The sequence below is a fragment of the Kryptolebias marmoratus genome, linkage group LG3 (genome assembly GCF_001649575.2).
Source record: "Kryptolebias marmoratus isolate JLee-2015 linkage group LG3, ASM164957v2, whole genome shotgun sequence".
Lineage (NCBI taxonomy): Eukaryota > Metazoa > Chordata > Actinopteri > Cyprinodontiformes > Rivulidae > Kryptolebias > Kryptolebias marmoratus.
Window position 1 is genome coordinate 24,817,161 of NC_051432.1, and position 16,015 is coordinate 24,833,175.

Sequence of the window (16,015 nt, forward strand, 5' to 3'; positions counted from 1 at the left end):
AGTAGCAAAATTCTGTGACAGCACCCACCTCCTGAATCAGCCGAAGGTTTTCATAAATGAACGGCTAAAATAACGCAAAGACTGCCGAAGTAGAAAAACAAATATATAAAAAAGACAAAATGGTAAAAGATTAGTGAATCAGGATTCCCACAAATTTAACGTGGAGCAAATATAATTATTTTTAGATAATCTAAAGAACCACAGAGTCAGAAGTATGTTATTTTATTTTATTTATTTATTCCACAATAATTTAATTACCAGCTGGTGCAAAAAAAAAAAGAGATCAAATCTATTTAAATATTAAATACTGATGTGATCCTGAGCTGTGCAAACCAGTTCAGTAATGATTTGTTCATTTTACTCAGCAGATATAAACAAAAGGATTACAGAAGGATTTTATTCTGCAGCTCCTGTGTTACACATTAATACACAAATAATCAGTAAAATCATCTGTTTAGAACCACTCAAACACAACACTGAGGTCAGATTACTGCCCCAAAAAAGGCAAATTAAACATTAATATGATAAATATCTGTATTTATATTAAACAGGAACAAATAAGTTAACCAAGTTCTGTCATTAGATAATATTCATACAGCGTCACATGCTTACTTTACAACTGTGAGCAGAAACAGACATTTTTCTGTGATTTATTATGGGAAAGAAATTAAACTAAACAAAGAGAAAAGTTAAAGGACTCAAACTATCCCAGTAAATCTGTTTATAAAAGGCAGTTTGTGTAACTGAGCTGCACCATATTTATAAATATCTATAAATGAAACGCTGCAGAAGAAGGAAAAAAACTAACATTACATCCTTTAAATCTATGCAGGCAAGATCCTCGAAAGGAGAACTTTTATTTTCTGTTAGAATCCGTCAGAAAGGCCGAAGCGGGTCAGTGGTTTTACATGAAGTCGAGAAAACAGGCAGACGGCGTTTCAACATTCAGGTAAACATCAAACGTTTGACAAACTATGAAATCAAACATATAAAGGTCATCCTGAACTTGGTGCAGTTTAAAAGAGTTTACTCTGGTTGTTTTCCAGATGATCTGATTTGCAATTCTGAAATGCAGGTACGCACTCAATGTAAACACAGCACTTTTATCTGAACACTGAGTGTAAAAATGTACCAAAACATCCAAATTATCCGGCTTCTTGATCCCAAACAGCCGCTGTTGACCTACTTTCAGTCACTTCGGGTGTCTCCGTAGGTAAACACATGCAGCATCCGTTTACAAACTTTTAATATAAGGACACAAACCAGAAAATGGTGCGGATTTTGTGTCTTACTTCATTTGTTTGACCGGTCTTCATGACATTAAGGTGAGTACCTTTAAAGCAACCTCAGAAAGTATCTGATTACTACAACATTTTCATAAAACAATCATTAAAAAAAAAGGTTTTTCAAAACAGAAACCTTCTAATCTTTTCTTGGAGACTGTTTTGTGAGTAATACCTCAGATATTAAAGAATAAAATTAAAGTTGTTTAAAAAACATGTTCTGATTCTCAAATTATTGGTTTTACTAAAAAGTATCAGGATTTGACAGAGTGCAAATAAAAACATCAGGTTAATAAACACAGACTAACATCCAAATATTGATTATTTTATATTATCTTTAACAGTTAAAAGCCTAAAATAATCCCTTAGCTCCCACTCCACATGGTGGAGACGATTCTTTGTCATTCAAGTTTCTTTAACTTGATGTAAAACATCAAATATTAAACGTTCTGCCTCAGATGAACAGCAGAGGTCATCTTAAATCATTTCAGTGTTTATAGTTTTTATATTCAAGACATGAAAAAACACAAAAAACTGATAAGAAATTTTAAAAAACAAGGAAGATGATGGTTCAGCCTAACATCATTCTTCCTGTTGAACTGGTAAAAAATGCAGACTTGTTAGTTTACATTCAGTGAGCAGCATTAGGAGTTTGGCAGTGTTACTGAGACGTCCACCGCTGGGAGACAGAGCTGCTGTCTCCTGGACTTGCCGTGTCCCGCTCAGACCAGCTTCCGTTCACATCTCGCCTCCCCCCATGCCGACAGTAACCGTCCGATTCTGCTACTGCCGAGGTTCGGGCGCCGCGGCTTCTTTTACCTCGCGCTCGCAGTCCGCCGTCTCGTCCTCCGGGGGGAACATCCAGGCCAGCGCAGCTGCAGCGGTGCCGTCACCGGTCTGACGGGAGAAACACAGGAAGGTGGCCCAGACGAAGGCGCAGCAGCCGGTGAAGGCGGTCCGAATGTACAGGGGCACCAAGGTGAAGTTCAGAAACTGCAGCAGACGTAGACACAGACAGGACACAGGTTAGCAGACCGGCTCAGTTATTCTGGTTTGTTTTAGAGGCAGTTTCTGAGTAATAACTCAGAAAAGTTTATTTTTCTTCTAATGCTTATCAGTGGTCAGGTCGCTGGGGCAACAGGTCCAGGAGGTAAACCCTGACCTCCCTCTCCAGCTCCTCCTGGGGGATCCCAAGGCGTTCCCAAGCCAGAGAGGATAAATACTCCAGAGAGTTCTGGGTCTTCCCCGAGGACTCTTCACAGTGGAACATGCCTGAAAAACCTCCAAAGGGAGGCGTCCAGGATGCGTCCTAATCAGATATAAGAACAGCTGTTGAGGCAGCAGGCAGCTTACAAAAGTAACCTAATCACAGAAAAACAAAAGGCTGATGACCGGCTGAAGAGCGAGCGAGAGTAGAAGCAGGAGGAATGAGGTTCGGTGTTGACAGCTGAGGCTCGAGGAGCAGGTGTGAACGGTTACCTGACTGAGGGAAGGAACGGCTGAGGACTAAAGGAATCTCAAAACAACACAACAAGGAAACACGGAAAAAAGCAAACAGAAAAAACAAAGAACCCAGGATCAGGACCTGCGTTTGGCTCAGTCGCAGTTATTTTTCATGTCCTCGCAAACATACAAGTTATTTGTGCAGGTCTGCGGGGAGGAAGGTGCATATCTCTGTGTCTATAACAGAGCCACACAGAGGCAGGTGATCACTCTCACCTGGGGATGCTTTGGAGCAACCAGTTAACCCAGCATGAAAGTTTTAGGTCTGTGGGAGGAAACCGGACCACCTGGAGAAGTTGTAACCACGCAGAAAGGCTGCAGCCGAGCGTCGAACTAGTGAACTGCCCGAGGTGCCGCCATGCCGCCCACATTCATGTTAACCCAACAAACTTCCCAGGGGAACACTTAACTCACTGGTTCCTGTTTAAGGTTTCCAAAAATAAAAGGATTACTTCAAAGTTCAGCTTCTTCTTCAGTGAAATTCTTGTTAAACCTGCTATTGTCCCTGTGTTTAAAAAAAAAAAAAGCTTGCATATGTGCGCTCTTACACACAGCGGGTTTGATTATTTGAACGTTTGAAGGCCTGCCGGTGAGCTGATCCTGGATGCTTCTTATTATCGAGCGTGAAACGGGCCTGTGAAACGTCCGTCTAACCATTTACTCGGTGGACCTTGGAGCTTTGACTTTCTTCACCGCGAACAAACAGCCCGACGCACAAAACGTTAATATTTACCTGCATGAAAGGCCAGAACATTAGTCCAGTCTGAAAAGAGAGACAAACACAAGTTACACTCGGAGATAAACGACATTCCCCCAAAATATTAACAATAAATTCACGTTGACATGAACAAAAAGTAACTCTCTTTACATTTAGATACAAGTCCGGTCTGTTAAACTGTAGTTTATATACATTTTTTATTCAAATTATAAGATTTCATATTTGTCAAACCATTCTTGATGCCTAAATACGTTCAAATATAAGAATGCATAAAAAGTCATAAAATGGGGTTAAATATCTCAGAGTCAGTAAAACTTTTCTTTGCTCAATGTGGAAGACATCCTGATGTTGATGATATACGGCGGCTGATTGAACCCGAGGAAAACAACTTTCTGAAGTTTTGGAACCGAAAACTACGAGAAAAGAAAAGAAAAGTGAAATCTGCCGTTGACGTTTCGCTCCCACTCACTCTCCTGTCCTCACGTTTGACGTATTTCTGCATAAATAAAACTGCATAAAGAAAGGCAGGCGGCTGGTAAATGTCTTCACACGTGGAGCAACTGTGGAATAAACAGCAAATCTTACAATTTGAGAGCAAGGAGCTCCTCAAACTGCTGTACGAACTGCTCTAAGAGGATAAAAAAACCACCCAAACTGGAAATAACATCCCAGTGTTCATCTTCAACTTTGCTTATTTGACCAGTTACCTCAATGAAACTCTTTTCTTTTAGACGTGTAAATGTAAAACTCTGGTTTGCGTCCAGATTCGATCTGTGCAGCAGGAAGTTTCAGTTTCCGCTCCAACCCACCTTATACGTGTTCAGGAACTTTTCTCTCCAGTCCTCCATGATGTCCTCTTTACCCTCCAAGAAGCTGACGCCTGGACGACACAAGAAAATCATTTACAGATACCGTAACACAACAAACGTCCCAAAAAGTGCTACATTTAAACCGTCAGCGATGCTGTGGTGTTTACATTCAGATCATTTAAATAGAAATGGAAACATTATCTCACAACATGTTATAATTCAGGATTTTAGTCTTTAGTCAAGATACAATTAAGACAACATAAACAAATTACACAGCTCTGTGTTTTTAATGTCCTGATAATAGAAAATTTACAGGTCTATTTTGAAAACAGTTTTTAGGAGCTGTCTGAAGATTTTATAATTCTATATTTAATATTTGCCTGACAGAACTTTGTATAAAACTGTATTTATCAATCTGTTTTATGGAGGCCAGATGTGTGAAGATTTGCATGAATTTCCCTTTTATTTGTAGCTCTCAATCATGAGATTGATTCATTTATGCGTCCCGTTAAATGCATAAATGAACGTAGGTCTGTTTGCGTATTAAGTCACGGTTTGAAAGTTATTAAAAAGAAAAATAAGAAGAAAGCTAAACTGAGAAACACATGTGCACCAGCAATCTTCTAGCAGCTCTAGAAAATGGAGGGAATTTAGTTGGAAAACCTTTTTTTTAATATTACACCTGATATAAAAAACAAAACAAGTAGACACGCGCCCCCTTATTTACTTGAACGCTCTGTTTCTCTTTTGTTTTATTAAGAAAAAAGAAGAAGGTTTCAGTTGTCCTGTTTCTGTCAGATCGTTGGTTACTGGTTTCAGTTACCAGTTTAGTCAGGCAGTTTATAGTTGTCGTTTTTTTGTTTAATGTTCCCAGCCACTGTGATGGACTTGAGACCGGTCCAGGGTGTCCCCCGTCCTTCCTGCTGGAGTCAGGCACCAGCTCCCCAAGACCCCGAGAGGAGAAGCAGGTAAAGAAAATCAACGAATGGATGGATTATTATTTGACGAGGAATGAAAGTCAGCCGTAGGAAGACAGAAAACGTGTAAATGAGAGGGAGTCCTTAGTGTCCACTGTCCAGGAGGACAGGGAGTGTAGTAAAGAGGTGAAGAAGAGAGTCCAGGCAGGATGGAGTGGAAGGAGAAAAGTTTCAGGAGTGATCTGTGACAAAAGGGTGGCAGCAAAGGTCAAAGGTCAAAGGAAAGGTTTACAGACAGTAGTGAGAGCAGCCATGTTGGACGTTTTGGAGACAAAAAGACAGGAGACAGAACAGGAAGTGGCAGAGCTGAAGATGTTGAGGTTCTCCTTGGGAGGGACGAGGATGGACAGAGGAGAGACAGTGGGTATATTGGTAGAAGGATGTTAGAGACGAACAGGAGACATATGGACGCAGTTAGAGAGGACATGGAGGTAGCTGGACTGAGGACGCAGAGGACAGAGTTAGATGGAGGAGGAGAACTCACTGTGGAGACCTGCACACAGGTCATTTCATGTGGAGCAATATTGCCAATTAATTGACAAAACTGTCTTAATTGTCCCCTACCTATAAACACAATGAGGTCCATTTTCACCAGGATTTTATTACATTTCATGTGAATGCTTCAATTAACAAACAGTTTTAATTTTCCAGTAAGTTATTATCCCACTCCTCTGGTACTGACATGAACAGGTGATCATCACCTGCACGGAGGAAGAACCCTCAGATGTTTCTACACCGCCGTGATGCGTTCACTGACCTGTGTAAAAAACGCTGGTGGCCAGGGGCGCCGCCGCCGCCTGGTCCAGGAACAGCTTCTTCATCACCATCCCGGCGGAGTTTCCGGGAAATCTGCGCTCCAGGAAACGCATCCAGAAGAAATTGAAGTTGCCATGGAAACTGAAGGCCACCACAGCGACGTTCCGGGTCTGGTTCCAGTCCATCCCGTCCCTCCGAGAGAACCGCTGGTGGACCAGGTCTCCCCCGGCGAACAGACAGCCGTACAGCGTGACGTTCGTGACCCACGGGAAACGACGGACGTGTCTCAGAAACGCCTGTGCCATAATTTCATTTAATCGCCGAGTAAAATCTAACATTAACAGGCGAGAAATGTGTTTTTGCTCGGGCTGTGATTCTCTCTCTGCCTCTCTATCTGAAGGACATTTCGTCCCATTTCTCAATGGGGGAAAAAACACCTCGACGAAAGAAAAATCTACATATTTCCAAAGTGATGAAGGTTAAAAAGCGATTTAGTTTCAGACCGGATAGCCTTTGCGGTTGCCAAACTGCATTGGACAGTCAGCGCGAGCGACTTCCACTGCTCTACGTTAGTTCCTTCTGCGTAGATTTCTTACGCTAAAAATATTTTACGTAAGTGGGCGGAGCGTGGCGGTCAGCTGTAACTGTAAAAAAATAACAAGTTAGTTTTATCAATGATCACAATGTTTATGGTCAAACCGGCATTTATGGTCAAACTGGGTTTACTCCGGGTACTCTGGTGTCCTCTCACAGACCAAAAAAGATGGATGTTATAGTCTGCTACATCTATCACCACTGCTTTCTTCTGTATCTTCTCTATCACCACAGGTCCGGTTGGTTAGCCATCACCTGTTTGGCAGTCTGGATCTGGAAGTCCCACAGGATCTTAGCCCTGCCATTCTCCACCACCCTTGGTGGAGGGTCCCACTTTAACTGTGGACTTCCAATCCATTTATCCATTTACTTTACCCACTTCTCCTTTCTGTGTCACAGGGAGCTGGGGCCTGCCATCGCTGTTCGAGAGGTATCATGGACAACCTGTCCATCGCATAGAGACAAAAGACCGTTCACGCTCTCACCTAGAGGCAATTTCAGAGTTACCAATTAACCTAACATCAGGAAGGAAAACAAGAAGCTGGAGACACACCAAGGGCTGAAGGAGGAAATGGAGAAGTTGTGGAGAGTCAAGGCCTCAGTGGTACCAGTGGTCATCGGAGCACTCGGTGCTGGAAGAGTGGCTCCAACAGATCCCACTTGTTTTGCTTGTTTCCAACTTTGACAACTCAGTTTCAGGTTTAGCGTTCACACTGCTTTTTCACAGAAATACTATTTCTTTCTAGTTGTAGCTGGTTTTGCAGCAAACAGCTCCAATCATTCATTCGTGACACTCTGCGAGCAAGAACCACCTCAAACTGTTACTCATTTACATTTATTTTGCAACCAGCATGTTCCCAAGTCGCAACAAGTTACACTGAATGCTTACAGCACCGTAAAATCTTTCAAATAACACAACTCGTGAAAAAGGCCATGTGTTCAGACTTCAGCTGTTTTAACTCAATCAAAACTTGTAAAACTGAATTTTATTGCATTCAACGAGAATTCACACCATTCCTTATAAAAGAATGTGATCAGCACACGTGCGTTTTCTGAAATGAAGACATTTTACAGCCAGATGTACGGCAGCATGTGACGTATGTGATAAATTACATGCAACTTTTTTTATAAAGTGCATTCAGGCAGAAAATGAAAATTTTTCCGTTTTTAAACAAGGTGCTAACATAAAATTTTCTTTGTTTTTGCACCAAACTCACAACCCGCAATAATTCCTGTGAGCTTAAAGGTTTTTTTAAGGCCTTAGAAAACCTTAAATAAATGTCAAAAGCACAACTTTTAGACTGACTTTCTACATATTAAAAGCCTAAAGACTGCAATAACTGGCTCTTATAAATTATTTTTACTGTACGGTACTGTCTCTTATAATACGTTTGGTTCTGTTAAAATCATATTTACTTAAACGTCTTTTCAAAAAGTTCAATCTTTTGGCACCAGAGTCACAATCAGAGGTCAAGTCTTTTTTTCCCCCCACACTGAACATTTGTTTTAGACATGTTTAAGCATTAGCCGTTTATGAACCTCGCCCCCCCAAAAAAGGGGATAAGTTTCATATAAAATAAGATAATTCAAAATAGGAACACTGACTACATTTTGCAGCAACGCAGCAGGCGGTGTAAGGTGCAGACTTCATAACTTCAAGGAGTGGAAGGAACTGTTGGAACCACAAAAGAAGATTAACAGAATCAGAAACAGGAAGCGGTGGATGTGAGGGTCACAGTGTTTCTGTCGGGAAGAACCGGTGAAACCAGTCTACGGCTGGACAAGCCTCTCCCAGTCCCCGCTCTGGTTCCTGCGGTAGAGCTGCGGCCAGCCGCCTGGAAACAGGCCGTCGGGGTACGGGTGCGCCAAAATGAACTGGATGGTGGACTTTATGTGCTGGACGAAGTGCGGCGGCTCGGCCTTCGGAGACGTGGACAGGTACTGAAAAATGAGAACGAAGTGGAGGGAAAACATCCTGCAGTTAAAGCCTGGTTTAGATCACTTCTTACAGTTATTATCCCTAAAGAAAACAGTCAGGGTAAACGCTTCCCAAAGTGGAAACTTTACCTTTAAAATGGTGTCGTCATTCTGTGACAACCAGAAGGCAATATCCATATTAGGAGACCACTTGCACGGACAGAGTTTAACAAGACCACGGCTCGAGTCGTATATGTCAGCCATCTGCGCAAAACAAAAAGGTTTTAATAAAAAAATCAGAGCATCTAGTTTAGTTTCTGTTCCCTGAAAGTGAGACTTCGCCTGCAAAGGTCTTAACGTTCGCATCAACGTGTGGAAAGATGACATTCAGGACAGGAACAGTCATAAAACCATCAACTGAGAAAAAAATATTAAAACATTTACAGATTTACCAATAAAACATATTTGAAGCTCCCACACAAACACGATCCTTACAAACCCCAACCAAAAACAGTTAAGATTGTTTTGAAAATGCTAATTTAAAAGAAAAATAATAAAAGTGTTTATTCTTACTTTGGCTTTTATTTCAATACAGACAGTATGACCCAAATATCTTTTTGTCTTTTGCCTTTTTTTTTTGAGTTAAAAATAAAAACATGAGCAAATCACTGAAGTGTATAAAATAAATGCATTTTTGACCTTCTACAATAAATTACGTTTAAAAAAAAAAAAGCCTAAGCAATCAATCAATCAAAAGCCTAAAATGAATACTCGTGTTCTCCGACTCCTTAGAACGGCAGCATTTATTAAGACACATGGGAAAACTTTAGGAAAACCTTTGCAAGGAACTGAAATATAGATTTATGAGAATGGCTCAAACATGCAAAAAGTCCCAACGTTTGGTATCCTCGATGCCAGAGCTTCTTTCTAAAACTACTGTGAGTATGAACGTTGAAGCTTCATTATCTCAACTTTGTCACGTTTTGCAGAAGTGAAATCCAGGATAAGATGAATGCTAACAAATGAAACGAAGCTGACGAGGCTTCTCGTGAAAATGCTCGGGTTCATTCTGTCTGCGAGAAAAACAAAAGTCACACAAACACAAATGATAATTTGATAATGATGATTTTTATTTAGCAGACTACCTGTCCCCCGGTGAAGGTCCGTGCTGATCGCAGCTCCTCTGCAGGTCCTTTATGAGGGAAGGAGGCAGGAAACACGTCGCCTGTTTTTACATTTACACCTGAATAAAATCCAATAAATCAATTAAAACGTTACAAACAACATCCCATAAGAGCGGAGCATGTCTCTGCAGCATCACAAACTTACCTGTTCCATATATAACAGGTCTATGAATTCCATTTTCAACAATATCGTTCATCTCTGCAATGAGAAAAAGGTTTGTTTAGATGTGTATAAATAATATAAATACATTTAGGACGGTCATAAAGATACCTGTGACGCAGCAAGTTTCCAGATGAATTTCTTCATTCTGTTTCTGAAATGCTGCTATAAAGTGAGAAAAAGGGTGATTCAGGAACGGTTTAATGAACATAAAGTAACTTTCTGATTTTTAATTAATTTATTTTTTTACCCAGTATGTTAAAGCTGAGTTTATGAGACGTTTTTGCATCGTCATTAAATCCCCCGACGAGATGGAGCTCAAACCTGCGGATTGTAAAAGAAAAGAGTTGAGAGCAAATCCGCAAATGAGACTTCTCATTATACAAAACATGCCCTTTTTGTATTTTTATATACATCTGTGTCATACCTGCCCTCCTTACAGACTTTACTCAGCGATGCAACAGTTTTTACAATGAGCGGGACCTCGGACCAGGTGCTGGAGCCGTCACAGTGAGCAAGGCAAACGGCTCCGCTACCTACAAAAATAATAAAACTAAATCACGACAGGCACGGCTCCTTCACTCTTCTACGAAGGTAAACTGGAAGGACAGCCCGTGTTTGGTAGAAGGAACGTTACCGGTGTGCCGTAGGACGACCACGTGGCAGGTGGTAGCGTCATCCGACCCAATGACTGAAACACAGGCTGAAAGAGACGAAGCAAAAACAAGCTGCTGATATAGATCAAATCATTTACACAAAGTAACAAATGTTTAACTGAGGCGCTTTAAGAAAATGTCTGACTCAGTTCATAAGGAATGCCTCCTTCACATTCCAGAGAACTTATGTGGTTGTAGCTGAGAGTCATCCTCAACACAAACACCGAGCGCGATCAGATTAAACCAAAGCAGCGGGTGATATGCAATCCACCAAGGACTGCATGTTAAACATTTTAACCTGTAGCTGCACTCACTGTCTGCCGGGGTCGTTGCTGCAAACTCTCTCTGCTGAACGTACAGGAGGCACTTTGGGTCCACGTCAACAAGAGGCCTGGAGCGAAACGTTCTTGCATTTTCCTACAAAAGGACATGTTTTGCTGTATAAAATGTCTTTAATCTGACTGAGAAGTAAAATGTAGAAAGAGGACAAGTGGAAGACAAAGGAAGAAGAGTCAGGTCTTAAAAAACACTTTGCAGCAGATGAAACGTGTCTGAAAGTCAGATCTTTGAGAAACAGAAAAAAAGTCCAGCAAAGACCCGACACATCCTTCAGCTGATCGTCAACATGTTTCAGCAAATTAGACATTTAGGATTCACCTTATTGGTGATAAAATAGTATTTTATGTGTTAAACTGTCTTCTCGTGTATTTAGTGAAGAAACAAGTAATTCTGCTGCAAGTAAAGTTCTGAAAGGTCCTTTACAAAAAGGATTTTTTCTTTTTTTATTTGCTAATTTGTTGATAATGTGTTGATCCTTTGAGCTCATGAGCCGTTTCCTGAATTATTAGCTTAACAAGCAGAAACCATTCCTCTGAAGATGGTCAGGTACTGGACTGAAAATGAGTGAAAGATCAGCCAAAGTCCAAACAAAAACCTTCAAAGACCCTCAGAACGCCTAAAGAGAACTACTGCTCAGGACCGCTTTAAAAGACTGCGAAAAAAGTCTGTCTGCTTGGAAAATTAAAAGAAATTAGGGAAAATAAGAAATGCAGGCTAAAGGCTAAAAAAAAGCTTAAAGAAGCAAAACTGTATCTACAAGATAAAAGCAGTAAAATACTAACTAAAAGCTGAATGCTGAAAAAAATGTAGCCACAAGCTAAATATAGCAAAAGGCCAGCTAAAAGTGAAAAGTCGGATTAGAGCAGCTAAAAGTTAAGTAGATTAAAAAGACAAAAATGAAGCTAGTATAGTTTACTGAAGTATTTCTGCATACAAAGTATGCAGTAGTTATTTTGCAGTAAAATGTACGGAAAAATAAGTGTTCACACAATTAGACATAATTTAAACTTTTGCACAATAATGCAAATACACAACTAATTCTTATGACTTTGCATCATGTGTTTAATATTTCAGTAATTAGTAGTAATTTATACCAATGAGTGTTAAAAAACAGTAATGTAATCTAGTTTATCTTAAATGTAAACGCAATAATATAAGATTAAGTCCTAAGCAAAATGCTTACAAGCAAAATAATTATGTTAAGTTTCTGGAAACCAACCTGTAAATGTGGATATTTGTCAAACAATTCCGCTGTCGATCTGAGGCGGTCCAGCTCCTTACTCTGAATTAACAGAGGCATTTCCTTCAGCGAAATACAGCCTTAAATCAGCAAGTTTTCATGCTATAAGACATCAGTAACTCCAGAACGCCGTGTATTTTTACTACAACCAGCAGTATGATGTGCCATTCATGAACTTCCTGGAGGACTGCCGTCTTCTTCGTGTCGCCACTTGACGCAACGACGCGGGGCAATATCGCCCCCTAGCGGTTGGCGACATATGTATTTTCTCGTCATTATGTCCTTTTTCCTGTTTACCAAAGCAAAATGGCTATACGGTTCCAGAACTGCTTTTTTATCAAACCTAACTATGGTTATGTTTATAAGGTTACGCCTCAAACTTTTTGCTTTTTAACCGCAAATTATTCGTTTATTTTCGACGAGGCAGCAGGAGCCCCAACGTTTACACGACTTTGCATTCACCATCGTGATTTAGTTAAGTTACGTAAGATGTGACGCTTCCTTTTGAAGCGACGCTACGTAGACCGCGTACGAGCCGAAGTAACGTCGCGTCGGGGGGGGAGAGCGAGAGAGAACGAGCTAGGTTACTTTTAGCTCCGTGACGCATGTAGCAATCCTGCAACAAACCTTTGATTGAACGTTATTACCTCCTAATTTACGTGTAGTAGTGCGCAACGAAATTGTTGTTTCGTGCTCGCTTAAAATTGCACTCGTTTTGCCCCCCTTTTTTGTTGTAACCGCCGAGCCGTTGTTGAGCTAAAGCTAAAGCTAACGCTGCAGAGAAGGATATTATCATCGCCGACATGAGAGGAGGTTCTTCATACGGAGACAGGGACAGAGACAGAGATCGTGGACGGGACAGGTTAGTTTTACGTCCACGGGAGACCCATATACAACACAAACAGCTGGTGTTTAATAATGTTTGGGCTCAACAGGATGCGTGGCCCTGTTTGTTTTGAGGTTGAAGTTTTGCTAAAGGCTGCACAAAAACAACAAAAGCGCGTCAGAGGCCTGTTTTGTGTTTGTTTCAGGTCACTTTCACCTCCTCAAAAACACTCAACTTTATCACTAATGACAGATACTGAGTTTAGGTGTAAACGCAAAAAATAACAGTACTGCCCTAAATTAACGCACCTCTGGGGCTCAAAACAGGACCCTTTTAGGTAAAATATTAACCTGATCTTGATGGATTTTAGGGTTGAAAGTTGTTTGCATATCTAGTTTATATATTATCAAATAAAACACTGAACTGTACAACACATTTAAAACACCCAGGGGCTGATCAAAGCAAAACCAGGACATAAATAAACAAGCTTTATGAATTAAACAAATTAAAATGGAAAAAAAACTGAACATAATAAAAGAGGAACAGCACAGACATATTTAGTGAAATCTCTAATGTTTACATCATTGTAAATAATCCTAATAAAGCATCACTGCAGCTGAATACAATGATGTAATGTTTGGATTTAACTGGTGTTGATTGTATGAATATTATTATTAAATTACCTGGAAAATTGATGTTTTTCTTTTATTGTTAAGCGTCTGAAATGGGATTAAACACTGATTTTCAGTGAAATTTGTTTGTCCTGTATCTATTTTTAGCTGCTCGTTAATTTCACTTTTGTTTTTTATATAATTCAGCTTAATAGTTATTGTCTCTGCTCCTAAAACCACTTTGACCCGTTTTTATTGCCCTAATTTCACTTTTTTTGCTTGCTTTATTGCGTTCCTGCTTTTAATCTCTTATTTCTTCTTTTGCTTCAAGGAATTGTTGATGTTGAGTGGGTATTAAACCATTGTGTCATAGTGTTTTAATATCCTGTAGGTCTTCTATGACCTCTAATAAAGAGAACATATTTTAAAAGGCTATCTTTTCAATTTATATTCAGAACTCCTTGTTCCATTAATTACGACAGGCTGCTGTGGCTCAGATGTCATTAAAAGACCCGCAGCCGTATCCCGATTCACGAAGCAGACAGGGTTTTTACTTCCTACATGCTAATTCCTGAGTGATCATTACCTCCCAGTCATGTGTTGACAGGCCACGATTTGGGGGGGGCATGGGTGGCCGCGGTGGCCCCCCACCCATGAAGTTTGGCAATCCAGGTGAGCGTCTCCGCAAGAAGAGGTGGAACCTTGACGAGCTGCCAAAATTTGAGAAGAACTTCTACACCGAACACCCAGAAGTCCAGCGAATGGGCCAGGTAAATGGTTCTTTGTCACATACAAACACTAATTAATACAACACATTAAAACCATTAGAGGGGGTTATTGTATGAGTAAACATAATTTATTTTGTTGCTGTGTCCAGTACGATGTTGAGGAGTTTCGCAGGAAGAAGGAGATCACCATCAGGGGCTCAGGATGTCCAAAGCCTGTAACTGCTTTTCATCAGGCGCACTTTCCTCGTGAGTTGACCGCGTTTTACTCAATCTGTGATGCAGCGTGCATGCCCTAACTTAAAGACAAATTATTAGACATCAAACGTGTTAAGTTAAGCAACTAACAGGCTTAAAACGTGATTGCTTCTGGCACCTATTATTTCAAATAGTCAAAAATGACTGAAACCAAGCTGTTTCTCTTACTGTCCTTTTGACGGAAAGGCTGAACGATACCAGTTAAACACTTGGATTGATTATTTTTTTCTTGCTCTTTCCCGACAGAGTATGTGATGGATGTTCTGATGCAGCAGAACTTCAAGGAGCCCACAGCGATCCAGTCCCAGGGTTTCCCCGTGGCGCTGAGTGGCAAGGACATGGTGGGAATCGCTCAGACTGGCTCTGGAAAGACGCTGGCTGTAAGAATTCCTCTTATCATTTTTGATATATTTGTTTTAACTTTATTTTTATATGAATGTCAGCATTAACTAAAAGTTCAGGGAATAAATAGTTTAAGGTAAATAGGAAAGGCTTGCAGTACCATGAATAAGTGATCAGGAACAAATTTACGTGATTCCAAGACACAATTAAGAGTTTATAAATCTTATTAATGGTTTCTTGTGTTTTGTTCTTCCCTGCAGTACCTTCTTCCTGCTATTGTACACATTAACCACCAGCCGTATCTGGAGAGGGGCGATGGTCCCATAGTAAGTGCAACTTTAGAGTGAAGAGTTGTGTCTGAATCTCAGTTTTTGTGCACGCATCCACTCATCCCCCCCTGATCTCTTTACAGTGTCTGGTTCTTGCCCCGACCAGAGAGCTGGCCCAGCAGGTTCAGCAGGTTGCATTCGACTACGGCAAGTCTTCCCGTATCAAAAGCACCTGCGTCTACGGCGGAGCGCCGAAAGGACCACAGATTCGAGACCTTGAAAGGGGTGGGTAATACGTCCTCAATGTGTGCTCGTCACACACTTTTGCAATTTAAAGTTGTCCACCGGGTCCACTTATCTAAATCAGAACTGGCACGTATTTACCCAAGTGTGGACCCAACATGCGACAGGTGTAGGAGTGCACCTGCTACGCTAATTCACATGTTCTGGTCTTGCCCGTCTCTAGCTAATTTCTGGAAATCAATCTTTCATACCCTATCTGAAGTTTTGGAGTGTGAAATCAGACCAAACCCCCTTTCTGCCGTTTTTGGAGTTGCCCCGGAACTGGACCTGTCACGTATCAAACAAAGAATGCTTTCATTTTTATCATTAATTGCCAGGAGGGCCATCTTATTAAGGTGGAAAGACCCAGTTCCCCCCTCGTATTCACACTGGATGAGAGATGTCATGCTATGTATGGACTTGGAGAAGATAGCTTTTACTGTCCGAGGCTCTGAAAGTAAATTTTATAAAGTCTGGCGCCCCTTCCTAGCTGTGTATGAGAAACCTTCTACTATTGTCTCTGAGTAGCTCCTGTCCCTTTCCCCTTTCCCAAACCCCTTCAACCC

At 40.8% G+C, this 16,015-nt stretch overlaps 3 protein-coding genes across 3 annotated transcripts in view; 1 reads left to right on the forward strand and 2 right to left on the reverse strand.

Moving 5' to 3' along the window:
• Window positions 1-217: 217 nt before the first annotated feature.
• LOC108236283 (mpv17-like protein) lies at window positions 218-6,632 on the reverse strand. The gene is made up of 4 exons (XM_017416843.3): window positions 6,048-6,632; window positions 4,314-4,384; window positions 3,520-3,549; window positions 218-2,276 (listed from the first exon to the last, which is right to left on the reverse strand). Exons 1-4 carry the CDS (start codon window positions 6,382-6,384, stop codon window positions 2,067-2,069), a joined length of 648 nt encoding a protein of 215 aa, XP_017272332.1. The 5' UTR covers window positions 6,385-6,632; the 3' UTR covers window positions 218-2,066.
• An 827-nt stretch (window positions 6,633-7,459) lies between these two features.
• ntan1 (N-terminal asparagine amidase) lies at window positions 7,460-12,337 on the reverse strand. The gene is made up of 10 exons (XM_017416893.3): window positions 12,116-12,337; window positions 10,872-10,974; window positions 10,539-10,604; window positions 10,329-10,437; window positions 10,152-10,225; window positions 10,013-10,066; window positions 9,887-9,940; window positions 9,703-9,800; window positions 8,708-8,821; window positions 7,460-8,581 (listed from the first exon to the last, which is right to left on the reverse strand). The coding sequence occupies exons 1-10, from the start codon at window positions 12,194-12,196 to the stop codon at window positions 8,411-8,413; spliced, it is 924 nt and encodes a 307-aa protein (XP_017272382.1). The 5' UTR covers window positions 12,197-12,337; the 3' UTR covers window positions 7,460-8,410.
• A 325-nt stretch (window positions 12,338-12,662) lies between these two features.
• si:dkey-156n14.5 (probable ATP-dependent RNA helicase DDX17) overlaps window positions 12,663-16,015 on the forward strand; it is an 8,735-nt gene continuing 5,382 nt past the window's right edge. Inside the window, exons 1-6 of the mRNA XM_017416992.3 lie at window positions 12,663-12,998; window positions 14,181-14,343; window positions 14,451-14,547; window positions 14,803-14,936; window positions 15,159-15,224; window positions 15,311-15,452. Of these exons, the coding sequence (XP_017272481.1) occupies window positions 12,940-12,998; window positions 14,181-14,343; window positions 14,451-14,547; window positions 14,803-14,936; window positions 15,159-15,224; window positions 15,311-15,452 (661 nt within the window). The 5' untranslated portion in view covers window positions 12,663-12,939. The remainder of the gene's footprint in view (window positions 12,999-14,180; window positions 14,344-14,450; window positions 14,548-14,802; window positions 14,937-15,158; window positions 15,225-15,310; window positions 15,453-16,015) is intronic.

Coding starts and splice junctions, on each gene's coding strand:
- LOC108236283 (XM_017416843.3), bottom strand. CDS start 6,384: ATGTTAGATTTTACTCGGCGATTAAATGAAATTATGGCACAGGCGTTT. Junction 3,550..4,313: donor AGTTCCTGAACACGTATAAG/GTGGGTTGGAGC, acceptor CTCTCTTTTCAG/ACTGGACTAATGTTCTGGCC. Junction 2,277..3,519: donor TGTTCTGGCCTTTCATGCAG/GTAAATATTAAC, acceptor CGTCTGCTGCAG/TTTCTGAACTTCACCTTGGT.
- ntan1 (XM_017416893.3), bottom strand. CDS start 12,196: ATGCCTCTGTTAATTCAGAGTAAGGAGCTGGACCGCCTCAGATCGACA. Junction 10,605..10,871: donor AGCAACGACCCCGGCAGACA/GTGAGTGCAGCT, acceptor CGTCTCTTTCAG/CCTGTGTTTCAGTCATTGGG. Junction 10,438..10,538: donor GGTCGTCCTACGGCACACCG/GTAACGTTCCTT, acceptor TTATTTTTGTAG/GTAGCGGAGCCGTTTGCCTT.